This window comes from Camelina sativa, chromosome 7, assembly GCF_000633955.1.
Source record: "Camelina sativa cultivar DH55 chromosome 7, Cs, whole genome shotgun sequence".
Taxonomy (NCBI): Eukaryota; Viridiplantae; Streptophyta; class Magnoliopsida; order Brassicales; family Brassicaceae; genus Camelina; species Camelina sativa.
The window spans coordinates 10,286,784-10,311,188 of NC_025691.1; the positions used below are offsets into that span (position 1 = coordinate 10,286,784).

Here is a 24,405-nt window from a genome sequence, read left to right on the forward strand (position 1 = left end):
TGTTTATAATGTTTTTTTTTCTTCTTCCGTTTTATACATTTTATAACCTAATTACATTAAATTTATTATTAGATAGAATATAAAATTTTAAAACACTTAGTTTTGTTTTCTATAATTTAACAGAGATATATGCATATATGGTATGTTAGTGTATATTTCTATGTGTATACAATATTTTTTTTTTTGGAATATTAAGAATGTGTTGTAGTATGTGTAATATTTTGTAGTTCATATATTAAATAATTTATAATTTTATTTTCCAAACTATGACTACAAATCTATAGTATATGAAATAAACTAATAGTTTTAGTGTTGGTTTTGTAGTCCAAACCGGCCATGCTAGGCGGATCACACAACATGTTCAAAGATTTTTAATCCGCAAAAACTTATCGTATGAAACCCGTGAAAGTAAAATATAGTATGTGAGGCTAAAAGTCACTTTTTATCAAAAAAATTTAAAGAACCATAGCTCTTCACTCACCTCCTTATAAAATAAGGAAATAAAATCTGTATACATTTACAATTATGTTTGTTACCTTTTAAAACACTTAGTTTCTATAAAAAAATCGAATATAATTAGAGTTAATTTGTTTATTAAATTAATTATTTAATTCTAATGACATGCTTGTAAATAAGTGCCAACTTCAGGATTTATTTTATAAATGTCTCCAAAAATGTATATATAGATATAAAAATAAAAATACCTTAAAATAGTATTAAAATAAGTTTTATAGATATACATTCTTTGACAATTTTTTTTAAAAAACTTTAGATTTGGATTTTTTATTTTATATTTAAAATATAGTTTTGAAGTGATAAGATTTAGTATTTAAATTTTAAAATTTTATTTTAAACTATAATATTGTTTTTTTTTTGTCGGCACACTTTCATTAATTAAGCCCAAGATGGGCATGAGTTACAAGGTGAAAACGGAGCCCAACAAACTAAAGCTCAATCATAAACCTAATAGTCTAATACAAAATACAGCAAAGCACAAAATAGGTCAAGAAAGGGACATGTAGTGGATACGTGTTAATTTAGGAAGTTGGGGTAGAAAAAACAACTGAGTCACGCCGCTCTTCACCGGAGCTGAGTCTCCGATCAGATCCAAAAAATTCCTGCCGAAAATTCATCTTTTTCGCTACAGAGATCCATCGATCTTCAGCTTTTTGCCCCGAATCTCACTACCGGAGCTCACCACTTTCCTTTTGCATCTTACTCCGAGTGTTAAGAAACAAAAAGCCCCGTGAATCCTCAGATTTGTGAAGCAACGAAAAACGGGAGATGGCTAGATGTCAGATTAGTCGCAAAACTTTGCTCTCCTAAACTGCTCTTCACCCTCCACAAAATTCCTCCCAATTCCCAAACATTAAAAGAAACCATCATACACAGCCAATTACGGCCACTAGGAAGGGTATGAGGATTTACTCTCCTCTTGCTTGGAATCGAGCAATCTGATGATCTAAAACTTCTGAATCACCATTCGGCTTTGATCTCTTTAACTTGAAAGAAATCTACCTGACTCTGCAAAAAGAAAAGAAAACACAAAACTTAGTCATAAGGGCTAAGAAGAACTCGCATCTAAGCGAGAAATATAAATCAGACTTAGCCGGAAACAAAAAACAGACGACAAAAGTCGTCGAAATAATATACAGCTGCTTTCTCTCTCTAAAGTTTTCTCTCTCTCAAAGATTTTAGAGAGAGAAGAGAGAAAGCATACAGTCATAACTATAATATTGTTTTAAGAACAGTAGAAATAATATGCTAAATTTGTAAATACAACTTTATTTTTGTGCTATTAGTGGTCAACTAAAAACTTATAATTGGGTTTGGGCCTAAATTGGTCGGTGGAAGAATAAACGACGGTCCATTTACAATACATCACGTGGAAAGTATTTATTTCGGATAAGAGAGTGAAAAGCTTCCGTTTGGTGAAAATCGTAAATTTGCGGGACCACGCAAAATCATTTCGTCTCGTCTAATCCCAAAAACAAACTCGGGAGGTGAGGTGATCGTTACTTTTTGATGAGTCAGTCGTCTGCCACGATACGAAGAAGCGTAGTTTAGAAAAAGATAACACGTCAAAGCTCCTCCTCCTCCTCCTCCTCGCCGCGCACGTTAGCTCTAGGCATGTCTTGTTGTTGGTTATTCTCGTAACAAAGAAAGAAACTAATCATCAAACAACTAGAAGAAGAAGAAGACGTAGAAGCTCACTTCTCTCTCTCTCTCTCTCTCATCTTATCCGGATCGCTTCTTGCTTCTCGTCGTTCGCTTCCGATCACTCTGGGCTTCTCAATTCCGTAAGTATTATTAGGTAACTTCCGCGAAATCTTGTAATTTGTGGCTAAAACTACAATTAGTGAGGAATAAGTGTGATTCGGACTTGATTTAGTCAAGGAACGGCTTCAATTAGTGAGAATTTCGGAAAATTCGATGAAATTGAAATCGTCCTCTGTGTTGCAATGTGGAAGTTAGAATTATGCAAAAGTGTTTCGTAATTTTTGAATTGTTTTTGGTAGTTTGAAGCTGATTCTTTATTTTGTGCAGGATTATTGATTTCGTACACTTGGGATGATGATGCGTACTGTCTCTCTACCATTGTCTCATGATCTCAATGTTCATAAGATCCATGAAGCTTCTGGATACCATAATGTATGTTGTTTTTGTGTTTGTGCTGTTTCCTGCGTTTTGATTACTTGGTGTGTCTAATTTCTCTTTCTTTCTTTTTTTTTTTTTCTTTTTCGTGTAGAGTAAAACTCGTGTGTCTCTGACTCGGACTTGTCTTCTTTCATCATGTGCCACGGTATCATCTGTGCTCCTAGCATAGTTCAATGGTTTAGTTTCTTGCTCTGTGTATCTGTTGGTGCTTCTGTTTGCTTTTCTTGGAGCAATGTTGTTGGTTTAACTTTAGCAGTTTTTTTTTTTTTGGTTTGCGATTCTCATATTTATGCTTCTGGGTTTGTTTTTAGTGTATTTAACTTTTGTGTGTTTATGTGTCTAATAGTTATATATAGCTCTCAATTAGAATAGATTATAATAAGACGGTTGTTAGCCATGTGTTTGCTATCTGTCTCCCCTCTGTAACGTAGATTCATGTTTTAAGTAAAGTTTTAGGTTTTTAATTAGTATAACCTTCACGTGGGCTTCAATTAATGTTTTCTTTCGTGCTGTCTTAGAGACAAGACGTTTGGAGTTTTCAGCTTCTGGAAAGCTTGAGTGGTTCAACAGTACCTGTATCATCTAGGTGTAATGCATTCGTTTGTCGGTCAGCTCTCTTTCCCGGGAATGGAAATGAAGGCCCTATCCTTAAATCAACTGCAGTAATATTCACAAGGTTCTATACTTGAACCTTAATTCTCTTAATCCTACTAAATGAGTTGGGTACTTGGGTGTCGTAAATTGACGAAGTATGCAAACACATTACATGCGTTTGCTTATAACTGAGACCCAAAAAGCGACCAGTAGTAGGATATCATTCCACGTTTGGTCTGTCTATCAAACACATATACAGGTTTTCCCTGAAATGTTAGTTATTGATATCAGGGCATACGATGCTTTACGAGGAAATCCGCATTTGATGAAACTGATTCCAGCAGTTGGGATTCTCGCATTTGCTACATGGGGTCTGAGACCCCTTCTGCGCCTTGCCAGAACTACCATGTTCGAGGTGAGATACTGAGACAGTCATTCTTTATTATTCGTTCCTACACTTTCTGTTCCTGGAATACCTGCTATAGTTTACTTTGCATGGATGTGCAACTTCAATCTCAGAAGGGGAATGACGCAAATTCACATAAGAGCAGCACGCAATACATTGTTGTGTCATATCTTCAGCCTTTGCTACTTTGGAGTGGAGCAATCCTTTTATGCAGGTCAATAATACTTTTTTTCTTAACTGGTTAAATATTATATGTTTTTACTAAAACCAAGATGGAACTTGTTATCCCCAGAACATTAGACCCAATAGTATTGCCTTCAAGTGCCAGCCAGGCTGTTAAGCAACGCCTTCTTAGCTTTGCTCGGTCCATGTCAACGGTCTTGGCATTTGCCTGCTGCTTATCAAGGTGAGCAAGAGTTTCTGTATACTGTTACTATACAACACTGCTATGTTGAGCTTGACTGTTAAAGTACTTGCTTAAGAATACAAGTCTCAAAAGACCTAAATGAGCTTTCTGCAAGTTCAGCACTTAGGTTCTTTCAATCATTTCTGCTATCAGTTTCCTACATCCTTGTATGTCTGTCATACTTTATTGAGTTCCAAATGTTTGTTCAATTCCAAATGACGGAATGTCTTTTCTGCAGCTTACTTCAGCAGGCGCAGAAATTTTTTATGGAGACAAATAATCCTGCTGATAGCAGAAATGTACGTCTTCCTATCCTTATAACATATTTGGTCACTTCAATTTCTATTGATGGTTTTGGGTCTTCCTAATTTACAACATTAAGTGGTAACACAATACCTGCAGCTACCTATGTGTTATGTTGCTTCAGCTATATGGCTGAATTGTGTTTAGTCACTACCTCTTAGGAGAAGTTATCTTTTGTATTATGTCTAGTTCTTCTAGTAACTAAGGTGATACAATATATTTGAACTGTACTTCAGATAGTGATTCTCATGTATTCTTTTTGTGAATAAGCAATTTACATTCACTTATTTTAGTTGTTCTGAAGGAATAATCTACTTCGACATAGATGAATAAAACTCAGTTGGCTGATGCACAAGTTTTATATAAGATTAGATGCTGATATCTTTTATGACTCTCCAACTAAGGGGGTTTACGCGGAAATATGTGTATTGTTACGCAGATGGGTTTTAGCTTTGCTGGAAAGGCTGTTTATACTGCTGCGTGGGTTGCTGCTGCTTCATTGTTTATGGAACTGTTGGGTTTCTCTACCCAAAAGTGGCTAACGGCTGGGGGTCTGGGGACAGTACTGCTAACTCTTGCTGGTCGTTGTAGGAACATTGTAGGAACATTCCATCCGCTGACTTAGGTCAGCGAACTTCTTTGCAGTATCCATGGAACCGCTAGCTTGACCCTGAAGAATTTGTTGCATCATATGCTTCAGTTCTTGATCTGGGGTTGGTGTAGGCTGAACTGGTTGAGGGCGGAATCCTGGCGGTGGTCCCGAGGGAGCTTGGTAACCCTGCTGGAACTGTTGTTTTGGAGCGAATCCCGGATTGTAAGGCACAAAAGGTTTTTGTTGCCCTTGCTGTTGTTGTTGAGGAGGGTACACCTGATCTTGTGGATTAGCAACATTGGTACTTCGGTAAGACAAATTGGGATTCGTCTTGTAGGGGTTGTAACCTTTGTTGTAGCCACCCTGATTCTGAACATAGCTGATCTCTTCACTCTGCTCACCCTCCCCATCTGGAACTTGGAAAGGGTCGTCCTCAGAGACGAAGTGGACGCTCCTCTGCTGGCTCAGCAAGATACGGTCAAGCTTCTCATTTACATTCTTGAGGTCCTTCTTGTACTTCTCTTCAGACCCAGCGTCGCCGCGAAATGTGCGGTCATAATCCTCATTGTAGTTGCCGTCTGACTGGGCGAGATTCTCAACCAATTGCCATCCTTCCTCAACCTCTTTGTTCAAGAAATTACCGTTGGAAGCAGTGTCAAGCAGCATGCGGATTTTTGGAAGTACACCACGGTATAGAGTGCTCAGCAGTGACTCGTTGCTGAAACCATGGTGTGGACACTGGCTGTGGTAACCCTTGAAACGCTCCCAGGCTTCACAGAATGATTCTGAGCTCCTCTGAGTGAAACTGGAAATCGCATTCCTGAGACGTGCCGTTCTGGAGTTAGAGAAAAACTTGGCCAAGAATGCCTTCTTGCAGCCATCCCAGGTGGTGATTGAGCCCTTGGGAAGGTTTTTCTCCCATTGATGAGCCTTGTCTCCCAGGGAGAAAGGGAAGAGGCGCAACTTGTAACCATCCTCACTCACGCCGTTGATCTTGGTGAGACCACAAAGACGGTCGAACTCGTCCAAGTGGTCGAGTGGATCCTCCATAGGCAACCCGTGAAACTTGTTTCCTTGGATCATGGTAATCAGACCACTTTTGATCTCGAAGTTGTTGTTCGGCACGGCGGGAGGGACGATTCCAGCACGTTGAGTGTGAGTGTTCGGTGCATCCCCAGCACCAATGTTTCGCGGTCCCTGATGTGGTTCATGCTGTTGTTCCATAGTGACGTGTGCGAGATGCTCAACGGGTTGACGAGCTTGTCGTGGGCGTTGCAACCGGTTGATTTCGTCGATCACAGGAAGGAGATTCTGATGCCCTCTTGATCTGGTGTGCATGCAAGGTTGCAATCAACAGGTTCCTGAGATGCAAAACAAACAAGCAAACAACCAAAACAAGTCAGTACTCAGAATGATAAGTGTAACAGAACTTAATCTTGCAAAACTTGAAATCTCAAATGTAACAATACGAATCCCAAATGGCAACGGCGCCAAATTGATACTAAGATTTTTGTGTCTCCTAGCAGGTTCAATTAACCTTAAGTGTTGTAGTATTTAAGGTGTCAATCCAAATGGGATGTTGCTAGCAATCAAGATGCAATCAAGGAATCACAAGTTAAGCCAATTCAAAGAGTGTTTTTATCTAAGAGTCCTAGAATGATCAAAATGCGAAATGGAAATGAGTCACAGAACAAGAAACAAGAATGCATGACAAGAAGCGAAAGTGAATAAAAACGCAAACGATTCTAAGCATGAACAAACGAAACAGTTCCAAGAATGTAATAAAATCAGAAAGAAAGAAGTCCTAAGGATGGGGTAATTGATGTCGGTGGAGTATTCTAGTCTAAGGAGTGTTTAACATACCATAAGCAAAGTATCCCTAAACAATGAACATCACAACTTAGCTAATCCAATCTCTTGGCAAAAGCTACTCAGACGCAACCACTTCCATACCTAGCTCTCGCTAGAGAAACGTGGTCGAGCAGGCATGACAGACAAGTTCATTCGTGTCAACAAACATCCTAGACAACTAATCTCTTAGGCTAGGAACGTAAGTCTCTGGCACTAGTTGGTCAGACATTTCATCAAACACCTTTTGGGTGCGGAAATGTCTCGAACCTAGTTCCAATTGATCAGAGAGAAACAAGTAATTCTAACTCTAGTCCAGAAGGGAATTTTACAATCAAAGCTTAAACACTCTACATCCTAAGATCCTCCACCTAATCTATCCCATCCTCAGGAACTACCACACTACTCAGATCCGAAAATCATAGTCAAGGATGCAAACACAGAAATCATTGAATCAAGCATAATAAGATAGATAAAAATAAGATTAACAACTTTGTAGAAGGAATCAAATGCAAAATCTCAATAAATCTCAACGATATCGGAATACAAGTCTGAGAACGTGTTTTGGATGCTAGGTTAAAAACCTTCTGGGAACGAAAACGAGATTAAAAGATAAGATGTCTCCGCAAAGACTTAACAAAATGTATATATAGTAGTCCAACATGGAAAGCCCTAAAACTTAAAACGACAAGGTAAAGCGTCGGTTCGGTAATCTCCTGAAGCATGTGAAACCAAACGTCTTTCTTCCCGACATGTGCGATCAAGTCCATGTGCGTCGAATGGAATCCAATGTCATCATAGCTCGGATGGAAGGCTGAGGAGCATGGCTTGGACGGATAGCTCGGACGGAACGGAGATGGTGACAATGGCTCGGACGAGACGGAGATGGTGACCATGGCTCGGACGAGAATGAAGATGGTGACCATGGCTCGGACGAAACGAAGATGGTGACCATGGCTCGGACGAGAATGAAGATGGTGACCATGGCTCGGACGAAACGAAGATGGTGACCATGGCTCGGACGAGAATGAAGATGGTGACCATGGCTCGGACGAAACGAAGATGGTGACCATGGCTCGGACGAGAATGAAGATGGTGACCATGGCTCGGACGAAACGAAGATGGTGACCATGGCTCGGACGAGAATGAAGATGGTGACCATGGCTCGGACGAAACGAAGATGGTGACCATGGCTCGGACGAGAATGAAGATGGTGACCATGGCTCGGACGAAACGAAGATGGTGACCATGGCTCGGACGAGAATGAAGATGGTGACCATGGCTCGGACGAAACGAAGATGGTGACCATGGCTCGGACGAGAATGAAGATGGTGACCATGGCTCGGACGAGAATGAAGATGGTGACCATGGCTCGGACGAGAATAGCTTCCAACGTTTCCTAAATACCTGAAATACTCCAAAATGCACAATGTATGCAAGGATGATGCAAGAGCTACCTAGACATGCAAAGTGTATAGAAAAAACTAGAAAACGATGCAAACCAATGAGTTATCCTAGCTAAATGCATGATAAAAATAGGCTAAGGAGAGACAAAATATAGACATATCAGTATCATATGGATATGTATGTATCATTATGGAATCTTATGATGAACCTTATAATATGTCATGAGGGTATGTCATAGACATTTGTATTTTTGAACAGGAAGCAGTGCTCTTGGATCTTCTTACAGTAATAAGGCATCACGGGGCACGTCTAGCAACTCCCATTCGAACAGTACAGAGGATGCGTAATGAGGCTGAGGTGGACAGTGCAGGATTTTCGGACATCATTTTCAACCAAGCAGCGATGAACCGTCGACTCATGTTGATTGAGCCATCCTATAAAATCAACAGCGATGACAACACAAAGTCTTCCTCACCCAACTCAATGCCAAAGAGTGAAGAGAAGGACCTTCAAGAAGAACGATTGGAAACCAAGGCTGAAACAGAAAATAACGGCAAAAAAGAGAAACAGAAAGTGGCTCTTGGTTTCAACTCCAGTACAGGCACTAAGGGTTCACCAACCTCAACATCCGACCAGCTGGTAGCACAAAAGTCAGAAGAAAAGAAGAAACAGAGCGTGGGAGATTCAAATAAAGCAGAGAAGGATGAAGTTTCTGATGGCGAAGGTGCAACAGAGCAGACATTGAAATCAAAAGCAAAACAAGGGACTGAAAAGAGCAGTGGAGATTCGAAAGCTCGAGATGGTGGTGGATCAGGTACCAGTTCTTCGCTAGAGGAGAACATTGTTCTTGGTGTTGCGCTGGATGGCTCAAAACGTACACTCCCGATTGATGAAGAACATAAGGCATCTGGTGCGTTAATGGATTCTGAAGAACTCGGTATTGGATTGGAATGAGCGAAAGGAGAAGAGGTATAAAGAAATTTGGATGCATCTGTAGAAAGTAACAAACAGATATGGAGGAATGAGCGCAACTCTGTTAATTTTTTTTAAGTGTAAGGGGTTGCGCCATTTCACCTCTGTAAATAATTCCTAGCGATTCAAGAACTCAAAAAGTAGTTTGTTTCAAGTGACTAGTTTTAAGGTTTTTCGTGTTTAGAAGATTCATAAGAATCAAAATTTGACTATTTAAATCCAACGGGAACACCTCCTAAATGATAAAACCAAATGAACTCTTGACCTTTCGAAGATCTTACAAACTGAAAAAGTTTAAATCCGAATGAAAAATATGCCAAATCAAACACATTTGAAAAAGTTGATAAAAACATCAACAAGGCGAAACCATGTTCGGCGTGAAGGTGAATCAAAGCAAAGAAACACAATAAAGGCCATCCACGTTACACCGTAGGTGGCTGCAAGGGTCCAGTAAAAAGTCACCAGATCGATTGATGTGTCGTCATCTCTGCTTTGAGAATCGAGTTCCACGAAACCGATAGTGTTTTTATCATCACAACTCTTGTTTATGGCTGATCCCCAAAGACGAGGATTACCTATGTAGTTGGTTTCATCCAATGTAGAGAATTTGCCTTGAGTAGGAATGGAGCCTGACAGGTTGTTGTACGAAACATTGAATATAACCATATAGTCTAGCTTAGATAATAAATCTTGTGGTATCAGTCCACGCAAAATGTTGAACGAAAGATCAACACTCTCCACATCAGTTAGATTGGAGAAGGTTTTAGGTATGAAACCTGACAAGAAATTGTGAGACAAATTCAAAGCACGTATTCTTTGAAAATCTCCCAGCTCTCTCGGGATATCACCACTGAATTCATTATTTGACAAATCTAGTCCAAACATGAATTCAAAACTTCTTTCGTCATAAGAATCATACCTACTCTTCGATGCAAATTCAACCATGAAATCCAACTTGTTTGGGTAGTCTCGAGAAAAATGTTGCGGTAAAACCAACAACCTAGAATACACTTCCTTTTCTCTATCACCAAATCCATAACTATAAAATTGACCACCACTCGCATATACTAAGCTTCTTCCAATGATACATTGTTGAGACAAGATGGTATAGACCCATTCAATCTGTTGTTGGAAAGATCCAAGATCCTTATGCTTCTTAGACTGCATAGATCAGTAGGAATATGACCAGTCAATCTGTTACCCCTCAACAAAAGAGAGAGGATAAACTGGTTCTGGACAAAGCGCGGGATAGCTCCGGATAATCTGTTATTTCGCAGATCGAGTACCAATAAATCTTTTATCAATGTACTTGGAATCGTCCCACTGAACTCATTGTCGTGGAGGTACAACAAACTCATATTCAGACCATTAAAATGCGACGGCAAATTCCCTGATAACTTATTCCTAGACAGGTCTAAAAGTTTAATGGTGGATATGTTAAAAATGGTTCTTGGGAGAGTACCTTCCAAAAGATTATTCGACACAGAAAGATAAAGTAACTCAGTCTCGCCAAACCAACTTGGAATGACACCTTGTAGATAGTTATTCGACATGTCTAGCACATATAATCTTTTTGAACGAAGCAATCCATCTGCGATCCTAGTAAACAAGTTGTTATTCACAATCAATATAGCCAGCCTTCGAAGATTTGTTGGTTTTGGAAAAACTTGGCCACTAAATCTGTTGTATGAAAGCTTTAAAATAGCCAAGAAAGAACAACCAATGCGGAATTTATGTGGTAGCGTGCCAGAGAAGTTATTATGAGATAGGTCCAAGAAGTCGATCTTCTTCATCGCACCGAATGAAGATGGCAAACTCCCATGAAACTCATTATTGGAAAGATTCAAGTGTTGTAAATAACGAAGTACCTTTCCAAAATTCTCTGGAAGCCGTCGATCAAATTTATTGGTTGATAAATCCAAAACCTGCAAGTTGTGCTTAACTAGTCTTGGCAACTGAAGCACGCTGAGAGAGTTGTTCTGCAAAAGCAAAATCCGAAGTTTTGGACAAAAACCAAGAGGGAAATGATCCAGTCAACTTGTTGTTAGAGAGATTAATTACGCGCAAATCTTTCTGGTGTTAAAGAAAGCTTGGAAACTTTTCCAAGTTGCAATATTGTAATTCCATAACATTTAACTGAAACTTTGGTTGCCAAAAGACTTGCGTTTTAACCTGCAGCAAACTAGATCTGGATGACAGTTTGAACACTTTAAGCTTCGAGAGGTTGGCAATTAACTCGAAAGAGAAGAAACCTTCAAAGTCATTATCTGATAGAGATAAGTATTCGAGAGAATCAAGATTGCTGATAATAGATGGAAGTGTCCCATTGAATTGGTTTGAAGTAATATCAAGAACTTGGAGTTTGGTCAAACCAGCAAAACACTGAGGAAAATGTCCAATAAATTTGTTTTGACTCAGATCGAGCTCCAACAAATTCTTTAATTGACAAAGTCCTGCAACAATCACATGCAAAAAGCATAAGACGACGAGATCATTTCCATTAAGGAAAATAAAAGTTTTATTTATTAACATACCTTTCGTTTCCAATGATCCAGAAAATCTATTATTGCTCAAGTCCAAGCCTTGAAGGTTATGAAAATTTGCCAAGTCTGTGGTAAGGCAAAGTGATATAAAGAGAGATCAATTAAAGAAGTGTCCAAATGAATATTTTCGATCTATATATGAATAGAATAGGAGGTAAAGAAAAAATTTGCTAGCTAGATTTAAGATTTACCTGGCACTGGGCCAACGAACGCGTTACTAAGATCCAACACTTCTAGATTTCTCAAGTTTTTTAGCTCTGATCCAGAAGTTTAAAGATGACAAAGTACGTACTCTCTAGATTTTGATATTGAGCTCTATAAAAACCGGAAAGTGGGGCGTACCTGTCACTGGGAACGTACCTTCCATATAATTCCCACGAAGTACTAAAGTTCTAAGCGAAAAAGCTGTATTTAGAAAAGGTAAAATACTAATATTGACGCCGCTGTTTTTACTAAAATCGAAGATCTTAAGATTTTTCAATCTCCCGAGACTTTTATAACCTGAAAATCAAAACCAATGGTGTGTGACTAGTGAGTGAATTTTTTCGGATGGAAAATAGACTACAAATATGATAAGAAATGGAAGTAAATAATAATATACCATAAATATCATTGAACCAGCCTTGGCAGTACCCGAGACCACTCAAATTTAGAGTTTGTAATTCTTCAAAGGGATAGAAAACGGAAAGATTTAGTAGGGGAGGAGCATCGTATGTATCACTCAAGACGAGGCTGATCACACGCTTGCTTTTAAGATCACACTTGACTCTTTCCCATCTGCAACAATCGCTGTCTGTGTCATTAGGCCAATCATACGGATTCATGGAGTTGTTGAAATAGGCCTTGAGCTCTAGCAATCCTTTCCTTTCGCTTTCAATGCAACGGTTATACCCATTCACACGCAGTGATACCATCATCATCATCAATACCATCACCGTGATACATGATGGGGAGAACATCAACATTGACTCATTGAGTATTTCTAATTTGACATTACAACTCTTCCCGAGTTTTTTCTTTTGTTTTTAATAAAAGAACTCTTCCCAAGATTTTAGATTATTATCAAGTTGACAAAGAATAATATTGATAGTTTTATGCTCAAGACGGCCCGAAACTCAAAATTGACTTAAGTCAACTTTACACCCTAAGATATTCAGCATCTTTTTTATTCTCCTCTTTCCCAACGTTTCATGGCTGATTAATCTTACTCCTACTAATAATTTTGAACTGTTAAAATTTCTATACGGTTAGTTTTTGTTATTGCATACGTTCGAACTTTATAGCAATTTCTTAGTTTCTATATATAGTAGAACTCTACTTGTAGAACACAAGTCAAAAGAGAACTAGAGAGCGAGAGAGAGGGTGGGAGATTCAAATAAAGCAGAGACTGATGAAGTTTCTGATGGCGAAGGTGAAATAGAGCAGACTTTGTTGAGTTTTTTAAAACCAATTCAAGTCCCATTAGTATGATATTGTCCGCTTTGTACCAAGATGGCAAAGCCAGCACGGATTTTTTATTGGGCTCCTTTCCAAAATGCCTTATACTAAGTAGGTTTATACTTTTTCTAATTTTCCGATGTGGGATGTTGGTTTGTACCCGACAATAAACTTTGAAATCAAAATCAAGATAAGCGACTTAAAAACTTGGTATTAATTTGACTAGAAATGAGTGGAAGAAGAAGTAGAAGAAATTTGTTTTCCAAAATCCAAACAATTTAATGCATTTGTTGGAAAATATTGAGGGTGACTCTGTTAAATTTTTAAGCATAGAGGTTTGCGCCATTTAATCTATGTAAGTAATCATTAGTGACTTAAAAACTTAATATGTAGATTAAAAACTCTGAGCATGGATTAATTACATGGATGGCGTTAATTGTGTTTTTATACTTTGATTCACTTTGGAGCTGAACAATTAACACTATCCATGAAATTATAAGATATACATGTAAACATCTGTTTGGGGGATCAAGATGTCGACGACATGTCCGGCGATCTCTCATTTGTTTTTTGCGGATGATAGCTTTTTTTTTCTGTCGCGCCACGAAGGAGCAATGTGAGGTTATTTTGAGGATTCTGAAGTAATACGAGCGTGTTTCCGGCCAACAAAGAAATTTCCAAAAATCATCTCTTCCATTTGGGCATACGATGGATTCCCATTTACGCGAGGAACTTAAAGGTATTTTAAGGATCACAACTTAGGTATCACGGAGAGCTTGGGTGGTTCTAAAACAAAAATCTTCTCCTTTGTTCAAGATCGGTTACATGCACGAGCCGGGGGCTGGCCTGCTAGGCTATTGTCCAAGGGCGGGAAAGAGGTCATGATTAAGTCTGTTGCTACGGCGGTTGCGGTTTTTGTTATGTCTTGCTTTCGTCTTCCAAAAACGGCTACGCGAAAGCTCACTAGTGCGATTTCTAATTTCTGGTGGAGCTCATCTGGCCAATCACGAGGACTCCATTGGGTGGCTTGGGATAAGATTTGTCTTAGCAAGACAGACGGGGATTTGGGCTTTGGGTGTTTGGATAATTGTAATACGGCCTTAATGGCTAAGCAACTCTGGCGGTTGATTACGGTTCCGGATTCCCTATTTGCTAGGGTTTTAAAGGATGATATTATCGACATTCTGATCCTTTGGATCCAATTAAATCCTACTCACCGTCTTATGGATGGCGGAGTATGGTTTCTGCTCGCTCTCTGGTTAGTAAAGGACTCATTAAACGGGTAGGCTCTAGGGACACTATTTCAGTTTGGACTGATCCCTGGATCCCTGCCCAATCCCCGAGACCAACACTATGCATTCGGTCGGTTCCTGATCCCATGCTTCGAGTAAACTCTTTCTTTGACAGGACTACTAATTCCTGGGATATGGCTTTGCTTTCGGCCACTTTTGAACCGGAAGATGTTGCCATTATTTCAGCTATACCTTTAGGATCTCCGCATTCTCCGGATATGTTGGGTTGGCATTTTACAAAATCAGGCGTATATACGGTTAAATCTGGATATAACATTTTACGGCAAGGTTTTTCAGAGAGGAATACCTGCGGTACGGATATCACACCCCTCCAGGCCTTTGTTTGGAAGATCAGGTGCCCTCCAAAAATACTGCATTTCTTATGGCAAGTTATTACGGGATGTGTAGCTGTCACATCAAATCTTCGGCGACGAGGGATGAGCTGTGATGCTGAGTGTGCGCTCTGTGGTTTTCCAGCAGAGACCATTAATCATGCTCTTTTTGAATGTCAACCAGCGAGGCAATTTTGGGCTTTATCCTCCTTCCCAACCTTGCCGGGCTTTTTTCTTTCAGAGTCCATCTTTGCCAATATGGATTTCTTATTTTGGCGAATACAACAAATAATGGATCCGGAGGTGTATCTTTGGATATTGTGGTATAATTGGAAGGCTAGGAATGATAAAATCTTTTCTAATCTGGATTCAAATCCGCTTGCGATTTTGCGTATGGCGGAGGAGGAATCCAAGGACTGGTTCAAGGCACAGGCGGATGACATGGTTAACACTTTTTCCGTTGTCCCATGTGTCCTCCTTGGCAGTGGGGGTGAGCGGCCGGTTGATAACATTGTAACGCGTTATCATTGTTTTATAGATGGTTCTTGGAAAGCAACAGAACAATTTGCTGGTCGAGGTTGGTATTGTACGTCTTCAGGAGGCGACCTTCCCACTATGGGTGCATCCATCCTTCGTCGTAGTCTTACGCCTCTTCACGCAGAAATGGAGACCCTTGTCTGGGCAATGAGATGTATGATTGGCGCCGATAATCAGGATGTAGTTTTTCTTACTGACTCCTCCGACTTGGTGAAGATGGTGTCTTCGCCTTCAGAGTGGCCCACGTTCAAGCCGTATCTTGAGGAGATTGAAGTGGATAAGGAGGAGTTCAGTTCGTTTTCCTTAGCATTAATCCTCCGTACTCAGAATGGTAAAGCAGACAATCTGGTACGCCGTGTCCGTTCAGTTTTGCATCAGATTACCTATGTAAACAATGTTCCTTCCCATTGACTCTTTTGAGTCAATCTGCTGTTGTTAAAAAAAAAAAAATCTGTTTGGGGGACTAATATGTAATTAGCTTTTCCTTAATTAGCTTTTCCCTAATCCTCCTTCTATATCTCAGTGTATATATATGTGTATATTACATTCTATATGGTATCAGCAACTTTGGAAATCTTGAATGTCATGTATGTTATATGGAATGTCATATAAGTAATGGTATCTGACTGTTAAGTGTCTAAGTTTGTGTGTTTTCTTTTATGGATGTATTATGCTCTAATGAGTGACTTAAACGAGTCTCTCACGGATCGAGATGTTTTTTCACCAACGGTTTGTAGAAGACGATCACTTCCATTTTGTAAAAATTTGGAGGATTGACAGTCAGCAAAATATACTCTCATTTTACAGTCTTAGATTTGGTCAATAGTAAAACTTGCGCTTGACGTTTTATTTTGGAAGTAAAAGAAACTTAAACATAAACATAAACATACAAACATGTCATGTCCTCATCAAACCAAATGAAAGAAAAAGGTTACACTTTTAATTTTAATGATGAGGCTAATTAAAACCCCTTATATCTTTCGGTAGCAATGGCAATGTTTGGGGGACGTTCCCTGAACTGCCGCCCAACAAGGTACACTAGGTGAAGCCGTGTATATGGCTTTGCAACAGATACAACAATCAGCATCTGTACCTGTGTATGGGTTAGTCCCGCAGTCGCCTAAGAATTGACGTTGACTGGCTAGAGAGCATCCGGTGCTGAGATGATAAGTTTTTCATTAGAAAACAGTCAAATTTGCTAAGTAAATTCTGATTTGATTTGCACTCATGAGTCATGTCTTATTCTAGTTTCAGAATGAGAAAATCCTTTGTAATCATATTTGCTACATTACATAGACGAGAGAGAGAGAGAGTCATCGGTATCGGTTTGAGATTAACTATGCCAAAGTGAACTTAATATTATTGTAGCAACATGATTGCATAATTATGAATGAAGAACAAACTAAACACGTGTAAGTAAAAGTAAATATACATAGGAAGATAATTTAACATCTTGTAAACTGTGCAACGAGTTTATTGTTTCATCAACCTTAAAACAGAGTCAAAACAATTAAGAACTGGAATGAGTTAGCACTGATGTGGACATACCCTAATATAGGAAGGTGGTGAGGTTACTTGGATAAGAAGTTAAGATCCCCCATGAATTTAAAGGAAAAGATCTTAAAATAGATAGAGGCATGGCGTAAAGAAAGGCTTAAACAAAACAGCAAAGCCCTTTATAATTTCAATCTAACTCTCTCTCATCTCTTGCGGGATACAAAAAAAAAAAAGAAGAGGAAAAACTTAAGCCTGAAGAAATCAGCCAACAGAAATCAATTTAACAAAAACCTCTTTCTGCTCTCTCTCTCTTTTTCAAATCCCATATGTTGCTTCCTTGAGTTTATCTATGAATTGGAAGCAACATCTGAGGATCCATTGATTACCAGACAAAACTTATATTTTGAACAAAAACATATTATTTTTGTGTGTGTGAGCGTTAATGATGAAATAGCAGATTGAGAGCAAGAAAGAGGTATATTAGTTGATAACCGCGATATGGAGATACAGAGGATGAGGCAGTTGATGTCCCTTTGGTCTAATTTGAAGAGTAGCCGCGTATCTCTCACCGGTGGGAATCATACTGCCGCTAGGTTCTGCACTCGCTAGGCTCGCCTCTTCTCTCGCTCGCTCCCTTTTCTTTCTTCCTTTCTTACTTCCTTTGGATTCTCTTTTAGCTTTCTCTTCTCTTCTCTTCTCTCTTTCCTATTCTTTAACTTTCAACTGCGCTTTTTTCGCATCCTCTCTCTTTGTCTCAGCTTTTTTTTTAAGACAATAACAAAAAGATATGGTGTTTGTTACTGTCCAAGACTTTCACTCCATGTGCCAAAAGCATTTTCACTACCTCTTGAAAAAGAGAGACCATTCGAGCTCATCTTTAAGCTCTACGGATTCTTTCCTCAAGGCTTCTCGTTCTGAAGTCTTAAGTCTCTTTATGAGATCAACGCTTTTGGCTTTGTTGTTTCTGTCATTTACTTGGTTGAGTCTCCTGAAATATGGAGCTACTTCTGCAACCGATCCATCTAAGTCGGTTGAATCTGACCTTCCTGAGCTACTGCCTTTGCTTCTCAACGATTTGGAGAAGGAAGGTCTTTTTAAGATGGGAGACAAAGCACTCTTCCTAAGTGGTGGAGATGATGAGGTCACTGTTTCTTCATACTCTCAAACAGTGATCGAAACTGATATGCTTCTTGTATCTGCAAACGATCAGGAGATGCAGAGCATGGTCCCAAACGAGACCTTTGATTTCGCCTTTGCGCATTCTCGTCACATTGACTCTGCTGAATTTATAGACAGGATTCTCAAAGTTGGCGGCATCCTGACCGTCCAAGTCAACCTTCAAGATCTTCCTCCAAGTTTCTTGAAACATCCAAACTACGAAATAGTCTACGTAAAGAGCTCTGAGTACACGGTAATGAGGATGAGGAAAATAGGGGAAACAGAGAAAAAGCAGAGCTTAGCCGCCACCGGGAGAAAACTTCTCGGCATCACAGAAGAAGATGCCAAAGAAAAAGCTTTGAGAAAGCTAGAGGATGTTCTCCTTGAACCACCAAGAGCAGCTTCCAGGAAATCAAGAACATATTTCAAACGGACAAGGTACCTCCCCGACCTTATGGGAGACAATATGGACCTCGAGAGCTACTCGAGGCGAGTGTTCATCGATGTGGGCAACGGAAAAGGAAGCAGTGGAACGGAATGGTTTATTCAAAACTACCCAACAAGGAACCAGAAGTTTGAGATGTACAAGATTGAGACGGTGAACGATGAGATGAGCCTAGAATCTGAGAAAATGGGCATGACGGAGTGGCTGAAAGATAATGTGAAGGAGGATGAATACGTGGTGATGAAGGCGGAAGCGGAAGTGGTGGAAGAGATGATGAGGAGCAAGTCGATCAAAATGGTGGATGAGCTTTTCTTGGAGTGCAAGCCAAAGGGTAGAGCTTATTGGGAGTGTTTGGCTCTCTATGGCAAACTCAGAGATGAAGGAGTTGCCGTGCATCAATGGTGGGGTTGAAGTTAAAGAACATGGAGACAGAACTGAGAGGGAATATTCACCAAACCAGTCTCTTTTAATTCTATTGTATGTGTCTTTTCTGTTTTTGTTTTTTTTGTTTTTTTTTTTTTTGTTATTGTTGTTGTTCTTATGTCTGATTTATTTATTTTGTCTCTCACCTTGTATCATCAATGTGTTGTTGTGTATTTTGGGACTAATGAGCTTAATTACAGATCTTTAGTAAAATCCTTGTTGAATTTTTTCTTATAGATATTTCTACTAAAAGAAGATATCAGTGTAGAATTTTTAGCTAAACAACAATTTACAGATTTTCGTCGCATGATATGTTGAAATCAATTTATATACTATTATCTATATTATTCGTTTATATATACATCATTGTAACATTCTTCATTCACTTTTTTATGAAATAAGAAAACAACATTTGTATATATGATTGTAAAATTAAAATCCAAACAGACTTAATTTTATTATAATAATCATTATATTACAAAAGTTGAATTAAATAAACATTAGAATGATCTTTATAATGAATTTAAATAAAAATGAATAGAAAAAAAAAAGTCAATTCATAGTTTATGTTATTTCAGTTACAATTTAGTATTCAAGTGTGGATTAATGTACATGGATAATATTTATTTTTAATAGAAAAATATTGTATAAAAAAAAGTATATTATATTTTTAGAAATTAAATGCTCAATGGACCAATAAGGAAATAGTGAAATATACAAGATGGGTCTCAGCCGGCTTCTGGTTATAGGGTAAATGAAGATTTGGTGCTTAATAGGTAAGCAACCAGTTATCAGTGTTTTGTGGATGGATCTTGGAAGGCGACTGACCAGTATGTTGGTAGAGGATAGTACTACATTTTCCCTATAGGAGAACCCCCACTATGGGTGCAGCTAATCTCCGACGAAGTCTTTCCCCCCTACATGCAGGGGTCGAAGCTCTAGTTTGGGCAATGCGGTGTATAATTGGTGCGGATAATCAGAATGTCGTCTTTTTTACTGATTGCTCTGACTTGGTGAAGATGGTGTCTTTGCCCTCTGTGTGGCCTGCATTCAAGTATTATTTGGATGAGATAGAAGTGGATAAGAAGGATTTTCTCTCTTTTTCTATAGTTTTAGTCCCTCGATCGCAGAATGGTATAGCGGATAAGCTGGTGCGTCGTGCTAGAGCATAATCACATCAAATTACCTATGTAAACAACTTTCCTTTAAATTGGCTCGTTTGAGCTGATCTTGTACTTTGCTGACCAAAAAATAAATAGTGAAATATTATATATATATATATATGATTAGTACTTATTACTTATTTAGTAGTCCCTCATGAACTCACACTTTAACAGATCTGAAACTTCACTAAGGTCTTTCTTTTAGTGTATTCACAAATCACAAATGGAAGATCCATCGGGTACAAAAACAACAATCTTTACTGATATGATTATTGATAGAAAGAATTACTCAGATATACTCCAAAAGCTAGTTTATTCCTGATATCTATAAATTTTCTAAAAATTGCTCAGATATTTAGTGTTTTGGGTGTAATTACAATAACACCCTAGGTTTATTTTTTATTTTTAATTCTGAAAAAATTTAAAAAAGTACACATCAGCAAACGATTCCACGTCATTATTGACAGTGAACGTCTGATTTATATTACTTCACGACTGAGTTATATAAACGAAAGGTCTCGTAGATTCATATGACGGATGAGTTATAATGCTTGGTGGCTGACTTATAACAAGAAATAAACCGAAAGTGAATGTCTGATTTATATTACTTCACGGCTGAGTTATAATATTTAAGGGAAAACGAAAGGTCTCTTAGATTCATATGACGGCTGCGTTATAATATTTGGTGGCTGACTTATAACAAAAAATAAACTTAAAGTAAACTTGTCATGCGTTGTTTCCGAATCTATCTGCACAACTCGACACCCTCTATCATCGGTGTTAAATACATATTTGTGTTTCTTTACCCAATTACCGGAAACAACAATTATCAGAACTGGATCTATGAAAGAAAACGAAGAAGAATGAGGAAAATTAATAAGAATAAGTGTAATTAAGAAGTGAAAAACAAGGAGAAAAACAAGGGGAAGAACAAGGTGAAGAAGAAGGTAGAAAACATGTAAAGCCTTCACTATTGAACCAGTTGAAGAACAAGAGTCGAAGGAACGACGTTTCGTATTTCCGGAGATGATGATGACATGGAATGATGACATGGATGATGCGTCCGAAGTGGTAAGTCAGCAACCAAACGAACATGTAAATCAGCCTAATTAAATCAGCCATCAAACAAGATTATAACTCAGCCGCAATATGAATACTATTACTGTAACGCCCCGACCGCCACCTCTTAGTGGGACCCATATCCAATCTCAGTCCATGGGCCCACCTTCCTTAATGGGCCTCACGTCCTCTCACTAGGCCCGTGAGCCCATCAATATCTGACGGCCGGTTTGCTACGTCTGGGAGGCTTTAAATACTTGTTACCGTCCATACAAATCACCACATGATCTTTTTCTGTGTTTTGTCCTCACTCGCACAAATCCATCAATCACTTCCCGAAAGGTCACCCATCCTGAGACTACTCCAGCTCAAGCACGCTTAACTCTGGAGTTCTCTCAGGACCCTTGACCGAAAAGATTAGTGCACTTTGGTGATATAAGTGGCCAAATCAATTCTTTTAAACCTCTCCGCAAGTCTCTGAAACCGGGATGTCACAATTACAGTAATTAAAAAGCAAAAAAATGGCTGCCAAATTCAGCCGCTTAATGTCATAACTCAACTGAAAATTTGTAACTCAGCTGTATCGTTTAATAAATGAGCCGTAACTGAATGATATTCTAGTAATTAATCTTTTGCTACTAAGTCAGCCGTAAAATGGTCGAGTTGTCTAATAAGTCAGCTTATCACGGCTGAGTTATAGTGTTTAACCATAACTCAACTGTAACGACATCTCATAAGTCAGCCGTTGTTCATAACTCAACCAGCCGGAAAAGTTAATTCAGTCGTGTCGTAGTGATAACTCAGCCAAAATTTTGACAACTCAACCATCGGGTGAAAACTCAGCCGTAAGGACGGCTGAGTTATGGCATAACTCACCTAGATTTCATTAAGTCAGCCGTAACGCTTGACTGAGTTATGCTCTAAGTCAGCCGTTCGCTCTTACTCAAATGTTTTTTTCCATAAACCAGCCCCAACATACCAAATTCAGTCGTCATTACCTCTGTAAAAGCGTTACGGCTGAGTTATTTAATACACGTCAGCGATTTCTAACGTGGCGTCTGACGTGGCAATGACATTATTGTAATTATGTTTTCTCCTGTAATATAAAACAAGAACACGCTGGATATTTTGAAAATACTCTATATATCCTAGTAAGAAAAAAAAAATTTGTTGGTTTTGGTAATATTACCTAATTTGGAATACATCTTAGTAAATCTCCCTTATTGATATATCATCAGTTTTGGTTTTTTTTCTTTTTTCCTCATAATTTAAACAAACAGATCTGACTGATATAATTAACACTCTATAGTCTATACCATCAGGTTCATATCCGTTACCAATGGCCCAAAAGTTAGACGCAAAAGGTGGAATTGCAAGCAAGATATGGGATGATGGAGTCCATGAAAGTGTATCACCGATCTATATAGAAGAAGGTTCTACAGGTGGTATAGCGTCCATCAAGTTCGACTATGTCAAGAATGGTCAACCTAAAGCTGGATCAACCCATGGTGACAAATATCAAAATTTCACCGAGTGTGTACGTCGTCTAACTCTATCTTTTTGGCCTTTGCTTTCATCGATTTTATCAAATCCTAATTGTGTTCTTCACTCCTTCGTCTTAAAGAGGTCTTTGTAATACCAATGTATATAGTTTTTTGTTAAATTCGGTTTAGACTTGGTTAGTCTTTTTAGTTTTTATGTGTAAATGTTTTATTTGATTACAGTTATTATAAAACTGAATTGTTTTGCAGTTTGATCAAAACCATACCTGCGATGAGCATATCTTATCTGTGAAATGTTACGACGATGAAGGTGAGATACAAGGACTTGTGATCAAAACCAACATCAGGACTTCTGCATACATGGGATATAATATAACGTTAGTACTACGTTTGAACTTGCAGTCAAAGGTAAGAAGATCATCATTGGGTTTCATATGGATCTTTTGACAAAAACCTTACCTCTCTTGGAGCTTACTTCGCACCGATTTCTCCTGCCTAGTAATTTGCTTGATCATGACTCACGAGCTTGATGATGTTGCTTCAATAAGTGCGTGAATTTGTACAACTTTACTAACATATCATAGTCTATATGCGTCTTTGGATTGTCATATTCATTATTAAGTTTAATTGTCACTTGGAATAAATAAATGTTTCTTTGCAAACAAATTTTGACTTATTATATGAGAATATATATATATATATATAACTAACTATATCTTCTGGCTCCATGGTTAATTTCATGTTACTTGCACCATTACATCAGTCCACTGAAATATATTTCGAATTTTCAGTATGAGATGCTAGTCTAACCATCATCTGATGACAGGACATAATGCAAAATTTGATACATAATTGCCATTGTTACTTTCTAAGCCATGAGATTGTAAAACTCCCAAAAAGTTTAGTTTCTTGCAGCATCCTAAGAAAAGCCATGTTCAACATATTATCTCCAAAGTCATGTTATATATTTAAGGACCCGCCCGATGTGCGGATTTAAAGTTTTGTAAATAAAATTTAATTTAATAAAAATATATTAAAATTTATTGGACATTATTTATAATTTTTTTTGCTATAATACACTGATTTATATCCATATACAAATATTTTATGTAAGTTACCATAAAAAGTGTATTTTTTATAACTAGGTATACTGTATGTTACAAATATATTATTTATCAAATGTCTATATGAACAAATTAAGCCAACTATTATATGTCTCTTTACTTTCACTTTTGCATAGTTTTTTTAATCACTAAAATTGTTGGCTCAAAAACCATTTTAAATAAAAAATAAATTACATCACAATAGTGTATGACTAAACCATGGAGAGAACCTCGGTTCTGCCCTCCTCCTTTATGGAGAGACCCTTGCGTCTAACCTCCTCCACCATGGAGAGAACCTTTGCTCCTCCTTTGTCTCTTGGAGAGATAACCTTGCGTCCAACCTCCCCCACCTTCCTCCCTTGGAAAGATAACCTTGAGTCCAACCTCCTCCACCATAGAGAGAACCTCGGCTCTGCCCTCCTCCTGTGTAGAGAGAACATGTTCACATCTTTTAGCTATCTCAAAGTGGCTTTCTCAAGAAACCAATGAAACTAAAGACCCTTTTCCAACATCACAAAATCTTTTGATAGTAACTAATGTTAAATTTCCCAATGTATTCATGGAAGTTTCTTTGACACATCATGATGTAGCCTCTGTCTCCAAGCTCCTATAAATTTATCAACAACGATTTATGTTTTTCCAATCTATATATATTTGTTGTAGGCTTGTGTTTGAAGACGCCTATTTTATCCAACCATTAGGTTGATGACCTTCTCCTCTTTATCTTC

At 38.3% G+C, this 24,405-nt stretch overlaps 2 protein-coding genes and 2 pseudogenes across 7 annotated transcripts; 3 read left to right on the forward strand and 1 right to left on the reverse strand.

Annotated features, from left to right (window-relative positions):
- Positions 1,934 to 11,402, forward strand: LOC104700862 (mechanosensitive ion channel protein 3, chloroplastic-like). 6 transcript variants are annotated; one of them, XM_010416461.2, is made up of 9 exons: positions 1,934 to 2,314; positions 2,548 to 2,652; positions 2,750 to 2,803; positions 3,177 to 3,334; positions 3,544 to 3,667; positions 3,772 to 3,872; positions 3,951 to 4,064; positions 4,303 to 4,363; positions 8,473 to 11,402. In XM_010416461.2, exons 2-9 carry the CDS (start codon positions 2,572 to 2,574, stop codon positions 9,166 to 9,168), a joined length of 1,389 nt encoding a protein of 462 aa, XP_010414763.1. In that variant the 5' UTR covers positions 1,934 to 2,314; positions 2,548 to 2,571; the 3' UTR covers positions 9,169 to 11,402. The 6 variants fall into 6 exon arrangements, with proteins under 6 accessions (XP_010414763.1, XP_010414765.1, XP_010414764.1 ...); XM_010416463.2 differs by having other exon boundaries at positions 3,775 to 3,872; XM_010416462.2 differs by having other exon boundaries at positions 1,934 to 2,300.
- On the reverse strand, positions 9,489 to 12,715 carry LOC104700861 (annotated as a pseudogene).
- Positions 17,043 to 19,044, forward strand: LOC104700863. The gene has a single exon (XM_010416464.1). The coding sequence runs from the start codon at positions 17,612 to 17,614 to the stop codon at positions 18,836 to 18,838; it is 1,227 nt and encodes a 408-aa protein (XP_010414766.1). The 5' UTR covers positions 17,043 to 17,611; the 3' UTR covers positions 18,839 to 19,044.
- On the forward strand, positions 19,801 to 23,073 carry LOC109125421 (annotated as a pseudogene).

Excerpts from the sequence above, each read along its gene's own strand:
- LOC104700863 (XM_010416464.1), top strand. The coding sequence starts at position 17,612 with ATGGTGTTTGTTACTGTCCAAGACTTTCACTCCATGTGCCAAAAGCAT.
- LOC104700862 (XM_010416461.2), top strand. The coding sequence starts at position 2,572 with ATGATGATGCGTACTGTCTCTCTACCATTGTCTCATGATCTCAATGTT. Across the intron at positions 3,335-3,543 it reads ACTGCAGTAATATTCACAAG|GGCATACGATGCTTTACGAG; the intron begins GTTCTATACTTG and ends TATTGATATCAG. Across the intron at positions 4,065-4,302 it reads TTTGCCTGCTGCTTATCAAG|CTTACTTCAGCAGGCGCAGA; the intron begins GTGAGCAAGAGT and ends TCTTTTCTGCAG.